Source organism: Microcaecilia unicolor, chromosome 1 (assembly GCF_901765095.1).
Source record: "Microcaecilia unicolor chromosome 1, aMicUni1.1, whole genome shotgun sequence".
NCBI lineage: Eukaryota > Metazoa > Chordata > Amphibia > Gymnophiona > Siphonopidae > Microcaecilia > Microcaecilia unicolor.
Genome location: NC_044031.1, coordinates 595,325,388 through 595,344,481, shown reverse-complemented (window position 1 = coordinate 595,344,481; position 19,094 = coordinate 595,325,388). Strand labels below are relative to the sequence as shown.

The following is a 19,094-nucleotide window of genomic DNA, read 5'->3' as shown; positions in this document are numbered from 1 at the left end:
AAAATGGCTTTTCCCCCAACTGTGGTAAAAAGTAGGCCAGCGTGTGCCGAAAAGATGGGCCCACACTTCCGTATTCCACTTTTTACCACAGCTTTATCAAAGGACCCCACAATACTTTCAATTGTGGATAAAGAAGAAGTTGTAATGTATATAATGTACAAATTTGAGCATTATCAACAAAATCTTGGACTAATCAGTATTTTTCCTCAACATTTACACATTTGATACCACAGAGTTTTCTCTAGAAATTTTTGGCAGCTGGAAGACATGAAGGAGTAACTGGGTGGAGGCGGAGAAATTCTGCATAATATTACAAAATTTTTTTCTCATTTATAAATGCAACTATCTCTGCAAACACGTGGATATTTAAAGTAAATGCTTAATCAAGGGCAAAAATTAAATGTATAACATCGACTGATTTAATAACTTTGAGCAACAAAGGAAAAAGCGATGTGTAATAATTTTTTTAATAATATTGAAAACAAAATTTCTATACTGGCCAATTTTATTTTAAAACAGATTTATATATCTATATCTATCTAGAATATATACACACACACAGTGACCTAGTGGTTAGAGCACTGGTCTTGCAATCCAGAGGTAGCCGGTTCAAATCCCACTGTTGCTCCTTGTGATCTTGGGCAAGTCACTTAACCCTCCATTGCTTCAGGTACAAAATTAGATTGTGAGCCCTCCTGGGACAGAGAAATATCCAGTGAACAAAATCTAAATAAATAAATAAATAAAATACATAGGAAAACAAATAATACTGTAAAAACATAACTTAAATGTTTCAAAGACCTTTGGTCTAACACAGTATAGCAGTTCTTATGAATTAAATGTAAATAATGCAATATAATTTATATACTGCAAAAAATCAAATGGTTCAGAGTGGTTTACAATAAAACAAAAACCAGGCATATCTTGGGAAGTACATTAATTAAGCACAGTTACAACTTAAGACTACATTAAATAAGAAACTAAGCTCCAAAATATTGTTCAAACATAGGTTTTCAACTGCTTTCTAAAACTCATAGAGTTCAATCTAAGTGCTAGAGGTAGAGAGTTCCAGGTTCTTACTGCTTGATATGAGAGTAAATAAGAATAAAACTGTTATTCATTGCAAATGGAAAATGTAAGATCATTTGGTTTACAGTACATTTTGTCTTTGGAGAAAAAGGCAAATGAGGTAATGGTGGAAACTAGGGAGGCGCCAAGCCATGAATAATTCTAAAATGAAAAAAAGAAAAGAAGCTCAATTTGAACAATGCACAAGCTTGCATTGGTAACATAGAGGGGCATAATCAAACGGGGCCGGCACCGCAAAGGGGCAGTGCCCAACCGTATTATCGAAAAAGATGACCGGCCATCTATTCTTTCGATAATATGGTTGGGGCTGGCTAAATCTCAACATTTAGGTCAAATGTTGAGATCACCGGGTTTACAGATGGCCGGCTTAAAAAAAGTGGAAAAAAAATTGAAGTGCTCATCAGGGATTTGAACTGGCCACCCCTGGATTACAAGACCAGTGCTCTAATCATTTGGCCACAGTTCCACTTACTTGGATGTCCCTCCCTTTTGATTATGCTCCTTCAGGTCTCTCTCAGCCAGTCACAGACAGGGGTCTCAGCCACTCACAGACAGCTAAATTCGCTGTGATTGGCAGAGAGAGATCCCTGTCTGTGATTGGCTGAGAGAGACCTGAAGTGGCATAATCAAAAGGGAGGGACATTCACGTAAGTGGAGCTGTGGCCAAGTGGTTAGAGCACCGGTCTTGTAATCCAGACGGTCTTGTAATCCAGACGTGGCCGGTTCAAATCCCACTGGTACTACTGATTTAGGACGTCCCTGACATGTAATCTTCCTCAAATAAATCCTCTGTTTGTTCCATTATATACTGAAATGAGGAATAGTTTGTGGTGTTCAAAATTCAGTTTTCTATAACTTATTACAAAGCTTTTTCATAATTTCATAGAAGGCAGGTACAGATGCCCAAGGAAAGATGTTTTTTTTTTTTTTTCAAAGGCAGTCTAATGTTGGGAATGAACAGGCAGGAAACCAGAATGTTGCTGGAGGTTTTTTGTAAATGGTCCAGAGGGAGAGGAGATGCTTCCAATATTGGTGGGTGGTATTTTAGAAGCCATAGCCAGCTATTGCTGAACTAATTCAGTGCCAGCCAGTTAAGCTGAGTCCAGCAGTATTGAGCATCCTAAATCTGTTTTAGCTAGGTGGATTTACCAACTAGATTTAAGAGACTACTTGCTAAAGAACATAGCTGGTTAAGTTAAGTTTTCCTAGAGCAGGGGTGAGCAATCTAAAGCCCACAAGCCAATTGAGGCCTGCCATTGAATTTTATGCAACCCACAAGTCCATGGGAAGTGTACACAGAAAACGTCATTAATCAGAGTTTTGGTTATTTTAAATACTTTATTTCACAAATTTTCAGAATAACCACTCAAGGAGTTTGTTTCCATCATTTTTAGTTAAATTTCTACTTATCACAGGTGGTCTGTGGACCTCTGTGTATCTCTGGTTCCGATGTTAGATAATGCTGTGGCCTACTAGAGATGGTACTGACATTCTTGCTGCCCTCTGTGTGTAAAGGTTGCCCACCCCTTATCCTAAAGAGAGCTCACTAATTTTAGCTGCTTAGTTTTCCTGTTTAGTGAGTCTGTAATGGAGGCTGAAGCCTTTAGGCATGAGTCGCACTCTTAGATTATAAGTATGTAGAGAAAGGACTCATAAAGTGCTGATGATCAGGGCCTTATATAAATGCTGAAATAATAATGATAAAGTATCTACTAAATGGCAGTTCTGGTATCTTAGTTCTTTTGTTTTTGAAAAATGATAGTCAACTTTTCGATCGAAATATGATTGAGAAACTAGGTAGACATCAAGGACCAGATTCTGTAAATGGCATTCAAATTAAGTTGCCGGGAAAAATCTGCACTACATGCTATTCTATAAAGGGCACTCCAGGCTGAACACCCTTTGTAGAGTACCATTTACTATGGATTCCTGTGCCCAACTTTGAGCGTGAGAACCTATGCCTGCTGAAACCTGGTATAAATCCTGATGGCACAACTTGTGCATGTAACCCTGGTATTCTATAACAATGCACTTAATTTTGGGGAATATCCCTGATCCTCCCATGCTCCTTCCATGACCATGCCCCCCTTGTAGATTGCAGGTGAGATAATTTAGTTGCACAGTGCTATAGAATAGCGTGCAGTCAGATGCACGTGCAAATCCAAATGAGTGGCAATTAACATTAGTAATTGCTGACACCTCGTTAACTCATTAATTTGGGTAACCTATATAGAATCCGGGAGCAAGTATTTTATTTAGGGAGGGAAGTTATCAATGTGGGCGCCCGTTAACACATGTTACTGTACTGTTAACCCCAGTTATTAGTAACTAGATCCTCATTTCATAAAATGGGACCTGTGCTAAAATAACACGTCTTAACAGGGGCCCGCATTGATAGCTTCTGCCTATGCCATTGTTATAGTGTAAACAATTATTGTGTGCTTGATGCATAGATATTGACAGGAAATAGGCATTGTTAAAATGAATAAAACCAAATGTTTTATTAGAAAATTGTTTGGCAAGGATGCTGTGTTTCTAATCTCCTGTAATTTTGATTTATGTTTTACAGGTGGTATTAAGTGTCCCATTTGCAACTTTGTTTATGGCACGAAATGGGAATTCAACAGGCATCTTAAAAACAAACATGGGCTGAAAGTAGTGGACCAAAACGGGCAGGTAAGGATACAACTTTTAATTAATCTTCCCTCAAAGGTTAGGACAGGATATATGAAATACATGCTCCCATCTAATTTGGCTGATGTGTTTTCTTTAATAGCAAGATTTACCACTACCCATTGTCTCCTTCCATTTAACCAATTTTTAACCCAGTCGGTCACTATAGATCCGATACCGAGGGCACTCAATTTATTTTATCAGTTATCTGTGCGGAACCGTAAAGGCTTTGCTAAAATCCAAGTACACCACATCTAGTGCACCTCACAAGTCCAACTATTTGGTCACCCAGTCAAAGAAATAAATCAATCAAATTTTTCTGACACAACCTGCCTCTAGTAAAGCTGCCTCGGGTTCTGCAGTCCACTCAATGAGAAACCTCACAATCCTTCACTTTAGAAGCGTTTTCATTAGTTTAATCATCACCGAGGTCAGACTGACAGGTCTGTAATTCCCAGCCTCCTCCAGTCCTCTGGGACCACTCCAGATTCTAAGGAAGTCTTGAAGAGGTCAGACAGTGGAGCTGTGAGAACCTCTGAGTTCCTCGGATGTATCCCATCAGGCCCCGTAGTTTTATCTACTTTTTGTTTAGCTTGCTCCTCACGAACACAGTCCTGGTCTACCATACATCCATCCCCATTTGTATTTGTTTTCTGCGGTACTACCGCCGGCCTTTCATCCGTGAACACAGAACAGAAATAATTATTAAGCAGTTCAGCTTTATCCTTATCGGGTTCTACATATTCCTCCACCTCAGCTTTGAGCTTCACAATGCTATTATGGCACTTCCTCCTGTCACATATCTGAAAAATGTCTTCTCCCCCAGCTTTACCGTATCTGCTATCTTTTCTTCCATTTGCCTCTTCGCTTGTCCAACAGCTTTTCCTGCTTTTCTTAGGTTTTCTAGGTATTTTTGCGTGTTCTCCTCTTTCTGAGTCATTTTGTAATGTGTGAAGGCTAACCTTCTTTCCCTTATCTTTTCAGCTACTACATTCAGGAACCAGAGCGGTCTTCTTTTCCTCTTACATTTACATAATTTTCTAACATTAAGGTTTGTCACCTTTAAAATAGCTCCTTTCAGTTTTGCCCACTGCTGTTCTACTTCATTCAGCTGTTCCCATCCAGCTAACTCTTTCTTGAGAAATTCTCAAGGAAGAATACGAGGATGCTCATCCAGGGGTTGAGGGAAAGCCCTCCTCTTTTTCCCCATGACTAGCACAGGTTGTAACAGCAAATTCTGGAAGTATAAAAGACACACTCTCAAGTAGAGACTTGCACGGGAATGGGGTTTGTGGGTATCCTGCGGAGCCCGCAGGGTTTCCACGGGGACGGAAGCTGTTCCTGCAGGGCTCCCCTGGGGACGGAAGCTGTTCCTGCAGGGTTCCCCTGGGGACGGAAGCTGTTCCTGCAGGGTTCCCGTGGGGATGGAAGCTGTTCCTGCAGGGTTCCCCTGGGGACGGAAGCTGTTCCTGCAGGGTTCCCCTGGGGATGGAAGCTGTTCCTGCAGGGTTCCCGTGGGGATGGAAGCTGTTCCTGCAGCGTTCCCGTAGGGACGGAAGCTGTTCCTGCAGGGTTCCCTGTGGGGACGGAAGCTGTTCCTGCAGGGCCCCTGTGGGGACAGAAACAATTCCTGCGGGCTTCCTATGGAAGTGTACACTGCACTTGTGCTAGCCTTTCACCAAGTACCAAGTTCTTTGAGTGCTGTCTCCTCCTCCTCCTTGCTTTAACAGCATAGATGCAGATGAACACAGAGGATCTCTAATTAGAAAATGGAAGTTATAAAAAAACTAAACCTAAATGGCTGCATGTGTGTGGATATGTCGAGTGATGCTTAGATGGTGACTCCGGCTGTGATGAACTAGGGCCGATACCAGGCAGACTTGTATGGTCTGTGTCTCATATATGGCAGCCTGTTTCCCGCAAATGAGACGACAAATAGGCTGGAGTGGACTTTGATGACAACTCCCAGCAGTTGGAACATAAGGATAGGGCTGGAGAGACTTCCATGTTCTATGTCCCAGAAACACCAAAGAAAGATCATAATCAAGTATATGATATCATGTTCATTGCTGATGTAATTATGAAGTGATAATGAGCCCTACAGGACTATTCAGGTTTTTATCTGCTGTCACTTACTATGTTCCTATTAATCCTCTCTGCTCCTGAGCTGATGCGCAGACCTCGGCTCTGACACAGGCTCAAGCATCAGATGTCACCTGACCTACTGGAGCATGCATGTGGTGACCTCTCAGCACACAGTTCTAGTGAATCAGAGACAAGTCTTACATGACCGCACCATAGTGTTCCAAGTTCCAACTTCTGTTCCTTCCTTGCCTGCAGTGCTGCTGCTCAAACCCAGAAAGAGACTGAGAGAGCTGACTGGAATTTTTTTTGTGTGCCATTAAATTCTTGTGGGGACGGGTGGGGATGGGTAAGATTCCAGTGGGAACAGGTAAGATTTCTGTCCCCGTGCAACACTCTACTCTCAAGACCCGTCTAAGATGCCATCTTAGAATACCCCCCCTCTCATCTCTTTTGTATATTTTCTAATTTTCAGACATTCCAGAGATTCTTTAAATGTCTCCATCTAATCTTTCAGTTCCCATTTTCTTATCAATTTTTCAGAAAGCAACTGTGATTTAAACTACATTTCTGTCTGCTTAAGGAACTTTCTCTGCCTCTACAGTAGTAATCACTAATCAGGAGGCATAATATCTAAATGGCATTTATTGAAAATTCAATTCCACTTGTCCAAAAACCTATCCCCAGTGAAAACCTTCAGCTCCTTTAATATCTGCAAAGCTTGCTGAATCATTTGGTGCTTAATATATTGTACCAAGGTGTTACCATGTAGTTCTGTTCTAATCAAACATTTGTGTAAACTAGATAGCTCAGTCCCTGGTTCATTAGATAATGTCTCTAATGGTTCTTCTAAAAGATCCATTATTTGCAAAATACAAGTCATCTGATTTTTTTAGATTAGCTAACCTAGTCATGTCCCGGTGCCATATTTTCTTAAAATGACCAAAGTAAGCAATATCAAATCAAACTCTTCTCCTGATTGCCAAGCCAAATAGGACAAATTATATTTTATTTTATTTCATGCCTGAAATCTGTCAAAGCGGGTATTAATTAATTCAACTGTCTAATCTGACTGGTCCCCTATTTTGATGGTCCAAATTTTTGTGTATATACGTTTATGAGAGTGAGTAGTAGGATCTTATTAATATAATTCACACCATTTGATATGGCAATCAGGAGGTGTGTTCTAATTTAAACCATATGGTAAGATAAGGTAGCTAGCAAATATATGGCAATTAACATTGTAGTTTCTCAATTTAGGTGACTAAACAGGAGGATCTTTAAGAAAAATTCTTTTAATGGAAAAAGTCTTGAAAGGATGTTTTGTAATGATTTTGTTTTGTGTTCTAACTGCGAACTAAATGATTACTAAAAATTAATGATAGTGTTTCTGATTTAAAATATTAAAATTTGTCTCTGCTTTCAGGTAACAGGAGGAACAGAAGAATCATCTACCCAGTATCTTCAAATCACAGAAGCAGAGGAAGGTGAGCAAGGAGCTCAAGCAACCGTAACAGCCCTACAGAACCTAAGATACACATCTGATAATGGTGAGCAGAAGTTGAAGTAAGAGAATACTTACATTTTTTTCCAAAGATTTGGTTACTAAAGCAACTATTTGAGTTAACCAGCTAAACTGAAGTGCAGCATGAAAGATGCGTTCTGCTGAAAAATAATATAGCATATCAAGCCTATCCATCTTCACCAGCAACTAAGGGGAAAGGGAATGGGACTTTCTATGGTTTATGCAACTACATTCAAAGCAGTTTACATAGTATATATACAGGTACTTATTTGGACCTGGGGCAATGGAGGGTTAAGTGACTTGCCCAGAATCACTAGGAGCTGCAGTGGAAATCAAGCCCAGTTTCCCAGGATCAAAGTCCGCTGCACTAACCACTATGCTACTTCTCCTCTAAGATTTTCTCTGTACTTCTTCCTTGCTTTCATGAATTTCAGATACTACCTTATCTCCACCACTTCCACTGAAAGAGTGATCCATGCATCCATCATCCTTTCCATAAGAAAACATTTCCTTAGATATCCTAATTTAGAAGTCCAAAATTGTGCCTACATATATTGAGATCTTTAAGTCTGTCCTCATATGCTTCTTGACAGAGACCACCGACTATTTTAGTAGCCGCCCTTTGGATTGATTCCTGTTTGTCTTTTTCAAGGTGTGGTCTTCAGAATTGCACACAGTACGCTAAATGGCTTTTATAGAGCAGTCCTCTGAACATATCTAGCCAGTCAGGTTTTCAGGATACCCACAATGAATATGCATGAGATACATTTGCATACCATGAGGGCAGTGCATGCAGATCTCTCTCATGTATATTGATTGTGGATATCCTGAAAATCTGACTAGCTAGGTGTGTCCCAAGGACTGGATTGAGAACCCTGATATAGAGGCACTATAACCTCCCCTTTCCTGCTGGCCATTCCTCTCTGTATGCACCCAAGCATCCTTATGGCTTGTGTCATTGCTTTTTTTTACCTGTTTGGCCGCCTTATGATCATCAGATAGTATCATACCTAAGTCCCATTCTTTATTTGTGCACTGAAGTCTTCATCCCCTATAACATACAACTTCTGTTTTTTGCAGCCTTGGATTTTATAGCATTAAATCTTATCTGCCAAATTCGTGATCATTCTTCAAGCTTTGCTAGATCCCCCCTCATGCTATCCATGCCATCAGGGATGTCTTCCATATTAGAGTTTGATAGATTACAGTTTGTTATAGCCTCTAAATTTTCACTTGATTTGTTGAATCTATCCTATCCACCTGATGAAATATTTAAGATATGCTGAAATATTTACAGAATAGTGCTTAGGCAGATTTTTTATTACATATATATATATATATATATATATATATATATATTCCAGTATTCTAAACATTTATGCATATAAATTAGTACCCACTTTATACAATTACCTCAAGGTTCCTTTTTGGACTTCTGACATTGGCTTCCTATTATAAAATCAGGCCCTTAATGTGCAGATTAAGAAATAGGCCAGACCTGTAGGAAACCCTGTTAAATTTCATTTATATTGAGATATTTTTTTATTTGTTTATATACTAGCACATTAAGTAGGAATATCTCTAGCTTTTTACAGCATGGTATTTAAAAAATAACAACAGACTTGTACATTGAACATTTTATGTACATACAAACAAAACCCTACAGTCAAGCATTTTTGGAATTTGTTTTCCCCTCAACAAATTTCTGACAAGCAGTTGTTTTGATTTCAGGGAGAAATGCAGATGGCCAAACAGATGGTAATGGCAGATAGGCAATATACTTAATAGCTGTTTTGAGTACAAGTTTAGTGCTCTGGGCATAGTTCCTTCTCGGAGCTATTCATCCCTGTTATGTGCACTGTTCCATAGCATAGACCTTAGTGATAGCAAGCTCATCATCAAGTGTTATAAAGAGGTTTGTTTGAACTAAGTTATACAGATTAATATGGTTCTTTTATTACATATATACAATAAGTCACATATGTACAAATATGATCTTTTGTTGATTCTGAAAACCAGATCTGTTGTGGCCCTTGATGACCAGAGTTCTTTTTCACTGCTCTGTTTTGGCCCAGTTCTGTGAATTTCTATGTAATGCATTCTGGGTTTAAAGTTTGGCTGTGCCTTGGTGTGGAGCTGTGCTCCACTGCCTGTCTCCTTCCCTTCCCCCTGAAATTACTAAAGATGTTGGAAGGGTGAGGTAAATCCTCTTCCCTCCCCAACATTTAGAAATCATCAGCAGTGAATTGCACGTCCTTGGATCTTCTCTCCATGATTTTCTATGTTCCATCCTCGTATCCAGACATCAAGGGGGTCTACTTTTGTCATTCTGTTCTATGGCTGACAGCAGTAACAATTTGAATAAAACACAGTGTGGGGCTAGTGAGTCTGACCCTGCAGCAGCCCCACACACCCACTGAGGAGCAAGGTTATCTCTGATGTGCACGTGCTGAGCTATGTTCAAGTTTTTGTTTCAGTGGAGACCGGCTTGGACTGTAACATGGCAATGGTGGTGTTTTGTTGCCTATCAATTTGGCATATAAGACAGTTGCCTACATTACCTACACCTAAAACCAGGCTTACTAATGCTAATCAGCTATTCATTGCACTGTAATTTTTCACTGTAAAGATTTATGCCTTAGGGCAGTGGTCTTCATTAATTTTTAAGCTGGGGCCACTTTGGATTATAATGAGCTGAAGTAAAGCTGCCAAATATCTTCCCAGGCGGGGCAACAACACTGCTGACCACTGTTTGTCAATGGCAACCATCCCCACCAACCCACTTTCAAACTTCATTGGGGGGGGGGTATTCTTAAGGCTGTAAGCATTTCCAAATGCATTCTCTTTTTTCCTATTGAGAAATATCTTGTCCTTCAAGCATGCAGCTCCTCCCATCCACTTTCCCCTTTCTGTCCTGAACCTAGGTAGAGAGGCAGAGTACAAAAATAAAAAAACACACAGAAAGACAATGGGGGCCACCATTAGCCCCCCTGCCCTTGCATTGAAGAACACTGCCCTAGAGAGTATCTGTGCTCTCACCCTTAAAAACTTTATTCAAAGCATAAAATCTGCTTGTATTATACATTTATGATTACATTTGCAGAAGGCACAAAACTATTCAGTCATTAAAATGGCAGAGGATTGCAAGGATTTGCAGAGGGATCTTGTGACTCTAGGAGATATAGCAAATGAAGTTTAATTGGACATGTGCAGTGATGCACATAAGGAAAAATAATTTCACCTACAGGTCGAAATTGCTGGGTTCTGAGTTAGGAATCACTACCAAAGAAAAAGACCTTGGAGCCATTGTGAACAATATGTTAGTTTTCAGCCCAGTGTGTTGCAGCTGCCAAAAAAGCAATTACAGTGTTATGGATTATTTGTAAAGGAATGAAGAACAAAACTGAGAATATCCTTATAGGTCTATAGTATTACTGAACCTTGAGTATTGTGTGCAGTTCTTGTCACCTGATCTGAAAAGGCATGTAGCAAAACCAAAAAAGGTTCCAAAACGGGTGACAAAAATGATCAACTTTATGAAGAGAGTATAACCAGGTTAGGGCTCTTCAGCATGGAGAAAGGACGACTGAGAAGACGGTATGATCGAAGTTTATAAAATCATGAGTGGAGTGTAATAATAAAATTGGGAGCAGTACTTTTCAGTCAACACAAAAACAAGTGGACCGACCATCCAGGAAAGTAGTGACAAGCAGACAGAAAACAAGTGGTAGAAAGTATTTTTTTTTTTCAAGCAGCATGTAATTAAGCTGTAGAATCTGATACTGGAGGCCATGGTCAAGACAACAAACATTGTGGAGTTCCTAAGAGGTTTTAGACAGATTCCTGGTGGAAAAGTCCATTATAAAAATGTTTAGCCGTGTAAACTTGGGAGATCCATGGAAATGAGCTATAAGAAATAGGTCTCCGCTTACAATGCCACTCTCTCCTCTGCTCTGGACACCCTTGCACCATCCACCTCCCGTCCCACAAGGCGTACTAATCCCCAGCCCTGGCTGACCCCTTGCATCCGTTACCTTCGCTCCTGCGCCCGATCTGCTGAACGCCTCTGGAGGAAATCTCGCACCCATTCAGATTTCCTTCACTACAAATTCATGCTATCCTCCTTCCAGTCCTCACTATTCCTTGCCAAACAGGACTATTACACCCAATTGACTAATTCTCTCAGCTCTAACCCTCGTCGTCTCTTCGCCACCCTTAACTCCCTCCTCAAAGTGCCCTCCGCTCCCACCCCCCCGTCACTCTCTCCTCAATCACTGGCTGACTACTTCCGCGACAAGGTGCAAAAGATCAACCTTGAGTTCACTACCAAGCCACCTCCTCCTCTTCACCCTTCAACCCTCTCCCTCAACCAACCAACCCAGACCTCCTTCTCCTCCTTTCCTGATATCTCCGAGGAGGAAACCGCCCGCCTTCTTTCCTCCTCAAAATGCACCACTTGTTCCTCTGATCCCATCCCCACCAACTTACTTAACACCATCTCTCCTACTATCACCCCCTCCATCTGTCATATCCTCAACCTCTCTCTCTCCACTGCAACTGTCCCCGACACCTTCAAGCATGCTGTAGTCACGCCACTCCTCAAAAAACCATCACTAGACCCTACCTGTCCCTCCAACTACCGCCCCATCTCCCTCCTACCCTTCCTCTCCAAGACACTTGAGCGCGCAGTCCACAGCCGCTGCCTTGATTTTCTCTCCTCTCATGCCATCCTTGATCCGCTTCAATCCGGTTTTCGCCCTCTTCACTCGACAGAAACAGCACTTTCTAAAGTCTGTAATGACCTGTTCCTTGCCAAATCCAGAGGCCACTACTCCATCCTCATCCTCCTGGATCTATCCGCCGCTTTTGACACTGTCAATCATGACTTACTTCTTGCCACACTGTCCTCATTTGGGTTCCAGGGCTCTGTCCTCTCCTGGTTCTCCTCCTATCTCTCCCACCGCACCTTCAAAGTTCACTCTCATGGATCTTCCTCCACCCCCATCCCCTTATCTGTTGGTGTTCCCCAGGGATCGGTCCTTGGACCCCTTCTCTTCTCAATCTACACCTCTTCCCTGGGCTCCCTGATCTCATCTCATGGTTTCCAGTATCATCTCTATGCTGATGACACCCAACTGTATCTCTCCACACCAGACATCACCGCGGAGACCCAGGCAAAGGTATCGGCCTGCTTATCCGACATTGCTGCCTGGATGTCCAACCGCCACCTGAAACTGAACATGTCCAAGACCGAGCTTATCGTCTTTCCACCAAAACCCACTTCTCCTCTTCCTCCACTTTCTATCTCAGTTGATAACACCCTCATCCTCCCCGTCTCATCTGCCCGCAACCTCGGAGTCATCTTTGACTCCTCTCTCTCCTTCTCTGCGCATATCCAGCAGATAGCCAAGACCTGTCGCTTCTTCCTCTTTAACATCAGCAAAATTCGCCCTTTCCTCTCTGAACACACCACCCGAACTCTCGTCCACGCTCTCATTACCTCTCGCCTGGACTACTGCAACTTACTCCTCACCGGCCTCCCACTTAGCCATCTATCCCCCCTTCAGTCTGTTCAGAACTCTGCTGCACGTCTCATATTCCGCCAGAACCGATATACTCATATCACCCCTCTCCTCAGGTCACTTCACTGGCTTCCGATCAGATACCGCATTCAATTCAAGCTTCTCCTTCTTACCTACAAATGCACTCAGTCTGCTGCCCCTCACTACCTCTCTACCCTCATCTCCCCTTACGTTCCCGCCCGTAACCTCCGTTCACAGGATAAATCCCTCCTCTCAGTACCCTTCTCCACCACCGCCAACTCCAGGCTCCGCTCATTCTGCCTCGCCTCACCCTATGCTTGGAACAACCTTCCTGAACCCTTACGCCAAGCCCCCTCCCTGCCCGTCTTCAAGTCTTTGCTTAAAGCCCACCTCTTCAATGCTGCGTTCGGCTCCTAACCCTTACCGTTCAGTGAATCCAGACTGCCCCTATCGGACCGACCGTTCACTTGTCTATTAGATTGTAAGCTCTTTGAGCAGGGACTGTCTCTCTTTGTTAAATTGTACAGCGCTGCGTAACCCTAGTAGCGCTCTAGAAATGTTAAGTAGTAGTAGTAGTAGTAGTGGTTTACTTTATGGGGTACTTGTAACCCAAAATGGCTAATGTCATACATAGGATGCTGTGCTTGATGGCTCTCAGTCGGACATAGCATAGCAGGGACTGTCTCTCTTTGTTAAATTGTACAGCGCTGCGTAACCCTAGTAGCGCTCTAGAAATGTTAAGTAGTAGTAGTAGTAGTAGTGGTTTACTTTATGGGGTACTTGTAACCCAGAATGGCTAATGTCATACATAGGATGCTGTGCTTGATGGCTCTCAGTCGGACATAGCATAGCGTTTCTTTTGAAGTTTCTTTTATCCTAGGACAAGTATTCCTAGTTGTATTCTCACATGTGGGTGACATCATCCGATGGACCTCTGTGCAGACTCTGAGTATAGATGTTTCAAGAAAATTGTAGTAGCGTCCCACCACGTATGTGCGGGTGCCTTACAAGCGTGGGTTCCTCAGTCTTTATTTTTCTGTAGAACGGGGGAGGTCATGCCTTCATGATCTCCCCTAAATGCTTTTTTTTTTTCTCTGCTTTCGCAGTGCCTTCTCGTGCGGGTACTTTCCCCTCATTTTTGTCTTTAATTTCACTTTTTGTTATTTTCCTTCTTTTGGCCCTTCAAGTTTTCTTTCTTTTTCACAGTTAGCCCACTTAGGCCTGAGCGACCTCAATTTGAGCTCTGCCCATTTTTGTAGTCCAAAATTGAGGAATTTAATTTGGCTTTGATTCTTTTCTCGATGTCCAAGAAGACCCCCAGTTGCTTCAAGAAGTGCACCCAATGTAATCCGATGATTTTGATGACAGGCCTGTACTCTTGATGCTTCGAGTGCCTTGGACCTAACCATGACCCTAACTCCTGTTCTATCTTTTGAAAATGTAGTTGAGGACACAGAGGGTGCATCAGGTCCAACAGAAGAGACTTTTTGGCTTCTTAAAGGGCATCTATTGATATCGACACCAGAAGCATCACTTCGAAGGGTGCCCAGACATCAGCTACCACTGGGAGTGTACCGGTATCGAGGTACACTCAACGTTAGGTGCTCATAGTCGACCCAAGGACCAGTGACCATCAGACCTGACAAGGAGGATCTGTATGGGTTCAACATCATCCTTGTCAGCACCAAAGGACCACAAGGCTCAGAGTGGGAAAAGCCCAAGAAGCACAAGCATTGGTCCTCTTCATCACACGGTGCCGGAGGCGTCAGGGCAGTGACATCGGCAGTATCCGAGAAGCACCAGCACCTTCAGGAGCACTCCCCCTCCTTGCTGGAGGTGCTGGTGCTCCAGTCTGTGGGCAGCCAGGTTTCTGCTTCCAGTTTGGCACTGACTCCTTCACAGGATTTCTCTGTCCCAGCTCTCCAGCCTTTGCTGATGCCTGCCTTTGATGAATGGTACCAAGCCATGCTCAGGGAGGAGCTGGCGCAGATGGTACTGCTGCACACCACTCAGGTATCGAGGGCGCATGTGCCAGCTATGGCTCAGCCCCCAACTTCTTCCTGAGTCTCCTACCATGCCTGTGGAGTGGTCTTCGATGCTGGTATTCCCAACAGGTGTCAACGTCAATTCATGCAATACCTCTCTCGACATTGGGGGAGGAAGCTTCCCCAGAGTTTGAGAGTAGATCTGAGTGGGCATGGTATTACTGAGCCAGAGCAGGCATAGACTCACTCTGTTCAATCTAAGTACTGGAGGAGTCTGATTGGGACTGCTTGTGGTACTCAGAAGAGAGGACCCTTATTACTTCTCAGAAGTGGAGTTTTATAGGGTCCTTTCTGATCCCTTTCCACCTCAAGAGGGATGTAAATGTCCACCTGAGGGTCTCTCTTTCACAGGTTTTGTGAAGGAAGTGGCTTCAGCCATCCCATTTAGATGGAGGAGGAACCCAGAGCAGAGATGTCTTTCCTGGATTATGGAAAGGGTCATGGTTCCATTACATCCTATCATTACAGATGCACTGACGAAAAACTGTGACTCTCCCCTCTCAGTGTAGGTTGCACCTAAGAAGGTGAATACGCAGTACCATATCCAGAAAGCTTCCAGCTTTGAAAGGACTCAGCTGCCTCACCACTCTTTGGTAGCCGAATTCACCCTCAAACGAGCTAGGAGTTCCAGGAGTCATGCCTCGGCTCCCCTAGGGTAGAGAGGCTCGGACACCTAGGCTCATTTCGGAGGAAAGATTATCAGACCTCGATGCTTCAGTGTACCTGAATATAACTCACCTTGAGCTACTTAAGCATACACAACCCCATTCTCTGATAGGCCCATCAAAGGGGGAGTCTCCACAGACCTACCCTCTGTCCACCTTTGTGAGCGACCATAATTGGGCTTCGGTTATCATGTTCTCTGTTGTACCCAGATCACCTAGTGCATCATGATTCTTATGTCCCATGATCTCACTTAAAGTAAACAGTCCAGCACCACATTCAGTGCTTTTTGGTACCAAAGCTTGAATCAATAATACTGACAGCTTAATTCTCTTAAAAATACAGTTCAGGCCTGGTCTGGAGAGTTAGGAAGCAAAACCTAATTTAACCTAACTGCCCTATAGCCTACAGACCCAAAACTAACTGTAACATCTATTGTACTGAAAAAGAGAACAATCTCCTCCTTTATTAGTGTACATTTACTGAATCATACGTATATATCCCAACATTTAGTAAGTTGTCGGCGCACTGCCTTCTGTTCAGAGGCCACCCTCTTGAGATTATTTAGCATAAGGCAGAAAAGTATGCCTCATCAATATTGCTGAATCAGCTGGAGGGTCACTTAATTATTATGGCACGTGTACATAAAGAAACTGTAAAGGCTATAGAGGACTTTTACAAAATTAAAAGCTAAATGTGCTTTACTAAGTACTAGAAAAGAAAAACATCACATGCATAAGTAAACAGCAACCTTAGAAAAAAATACGCTAGTACAAAGAGCTTTGAAAACAATCATGCAAATAGTCAAACTCAAACCTTTTCTGTATAAAATGAAAATGAATGATGTATGCAAAGAAAATATTCAAATACTAGTAAAAAAGGCCCGTTTCTGTTAGAAATGAAACAGGCGCTAGCAAGGTTTTCCTTGGAGTGTATGTTTCAGAAAGAGCGTGTATGAGAGATGGAGCGTGTGTGTCAGACAGAGAATGTGAGAGAGAGAGAGAGACAGACAGAGTGTATGAGTGTGTGAGAGACAGTGTTTGTGTTTCTGTGTGACACTGTGTGAGAGAGAGGGACAAAGACAGTGAGTGTGTGAGTGAGAGTGTATGTGGCAGACAGAGAATGAGTGACTGCGTGTGTGGTGTGAGGAACCCCCTCACCCCCTCCCTCTCCCCTGCCCCCTTGCAGCCAGGCATGTGCAGCGACCCTCCTCTCCCCGTGTTCCCCCTGCAGCCACCCATGTCCAGCATCCCCCTGCAGCCACCCATGCCCATCAACCCTCCTCTCCCCCTGCTGTGTCCTTCCTGTCTCCCCTGCTCCCCCTGCAGCCACCCATGTGGTCTCAGGCCCCCCCCCAGCATCCCTCCTGTCCCCCTGCAGGCACGCATATGCAGCGTCCCTCCTCTCTCCCCTGTCCCCCCTGCAGTCAGCCATGTCCAGCGACCCTTCTGTCCCCCTGCCCCCCCTGCAGCTACCCATGTCCAGCGACCCTCCTCTCCTGTGCAGCCACCCATGTCTGAGGACACTCCTCTCCTTTTTCCCTGTTCCTACCCTGTGGTCAGCCATGTCCATTGACCCACCTGTCCCCCCTGATGACCACCAACCCTTCTGTCCCCCTGCCCGCCCTGCAGTGTCCGTCCTGTCCCCCTTGCAGGCACCCATGTGGTGTGTGGAGCCCCATCCCTATCTCCCTGTTCCCTGCCCCCCCTGCAGCCACCCATGTGCAGTGACCCTCCCCTCCCCTCCCCCTGCTTCCTTCCAGCTACCCATGTCCAGCGAGACCCCCCTTCCCCCCCAGCCGGCGCAGCACCCAAAGAAAGCCCCTTGTCCCCCCCCCCCTTTGCGCATCACCCGACCCCCCCCCCCACCGTGGCACATCACCAAGCCCCTCCCCCCTTATCAACCCCCTCGCCACCCGCAATCGCTAATACAAACTGTGTCCGGCGGCTGCTGCTTCTGCTATTCAGCAGCAGCAGCCCGTACATAAAGAAAACCAAAAAAAAAGTCCTCCTAAAACGCACCTCCGTTGAGAAGCATCTCACATTGGCTGAAGTCTCAGCATGCGCTCCCCCTCTCCCCTCTGACGTCTCGGCGTTTCTCCGGGGTCTTCCGGCAGGGGCACTGACGTTGAGGGGAGAGGAGGAGCGGCTGCAGAGACGTCAGCCAATGTGAGATGGTTCTCCACGGAGGTGCGTTTTAGGAGGTTGTTTTTTTGTTTGTTTTCTTTATGTACGGGCTGCTGCTGCTGAATAGAAGCAGCAGCAGCCGCCGGACAGAGTTTGTATTAGCGGTCGCGGGTGGCGAGGCGGTCAATGGGGGGGAGGGGTTTGGTGAAGCAGCGGGGGAGGGGTTGGGTGATGCGGCGAGGAGGGAAGGGGGTAGGGGCTTTCTGATGCCCCATTGCACGGGTTGTTGTGGCGATGCGGCGGGGGGGCACTTAGAGGTGCACCGTCGAGGCTGTTTGTGTGTTTGTTTGTGTGTGTGTTTGTGTGTGTGTGTGTGTTTGTTTGTGTGTGTGTTTGTATGTGTTTGTGTTTCTGTGTGTGTGTTTGTGTGTATGTTTTTGTGTGTATGTTTTTGTGTGTGTTTGTGTTTCTGTGCGTGTGTTTGTGTGTGTGCATTTGTGTGTGCGTTTGCTTGTGTGTTTATGTGTGTGTGTGTGTGTTTGCGTGTGTGTGTGTGTGTTTGTCTGTGCATTTGTGTGTGCACGTTTGTGTGCGTTTGCGTGTGTGTGTGCGTTTGTGTGTGTTTGCGTTTGCGTTTGTGTGTGCGTTTGTGTGTTTGTGTGTGTGTGTGTTTATGTGTGTGTGTGTTTGTGTGTGTGTGTGTTTGCGTGTTTGTGTGTGTGTTTGCGTGTTTGTTTGTGTGTTTGTGTGTGTGTTTGCGTGTGTGTTTGTATGTGTGTTTTTGTGTGTGTGCGTTTGCGTTTGTATGTGTGTTTTTGTGTGTGTGCGTTTGCGTGTGTTTGTGTGTGTGTGTGTGTGTGCGTTTGTGTGTGTGTTTATGTGTGTTTGTGTGTGTGTGTGTTTGCGTGTGTGTTTGTATGTGTGTTTATGTGTTTGTGTGTGTGTGTGTGTTTGCGTTTGTGTGTGTGTTTATGTGTATGTGTGTGTTTGCATTTGTGTGTGTGTTTATGTGTATGTGTGTGTGTGTGTTTATGTGTATGTATGTGTTTGTGTGTGTGTGTGTATGTGTTTGTGGGTGGGGGGTGGGGTTGCGGGTGGCTTTTGTGGTCATGTGGTTGGGGAGTTTGCCAGCAGTCTGTAGCAATTCCTAGGCAGAGGGAGGAGTACGGAAACACTCCCCCTGCCTGGGTCGTTTGTTGGAGGGGGTTGCCAGTTGGTAGGGGTGCCTTTATGGATCCCTTTACTCTCTGTGTTCCGCCCTCGAGGGCGGGGCAGAGACATGGTGAGTTGGATGGCTTCACCACCATGAACTTACGAACTGTTTAGGGATTTTGCAGATGGCTTCAGC

The 19,094-nt window shown here is 44.1% G+C and overlaps 1 protein-coding gene across 4 annotated transcripts in view; it reads left to right on the top strand.

The window, feature by feature from the left end:
* The window catches only part of ZFAT (zinc finger and AT-hook domain containing), a 283,052-nt gene that overhangs the window by 209,052 nt on the left and 54,906 nt on the right, over nucleotides 1-19,094 (top strand). For 3 of the 4 annotated variants that reach the window (XM_030219458.1, XM_030219449.1, XM_030219466.1), the window contains exons 13-14: nucleotides 3,659-3,765; nucleotides 7,268-7,394. In XM_030219458.1, coding sequence (XP_030075318.1) covers nucleotides 3,659-3,765; nucleotides 7,268-7,394 — 234 coding nt within the window. The remainder of the gene's footprint in view (nucleotides 1-3,658; nucleotides 3,766-7,267; nucleotides 7,395-19,094) is intronic. The other variant, XM_030219474.1, reaches the window with a different exon arrangement.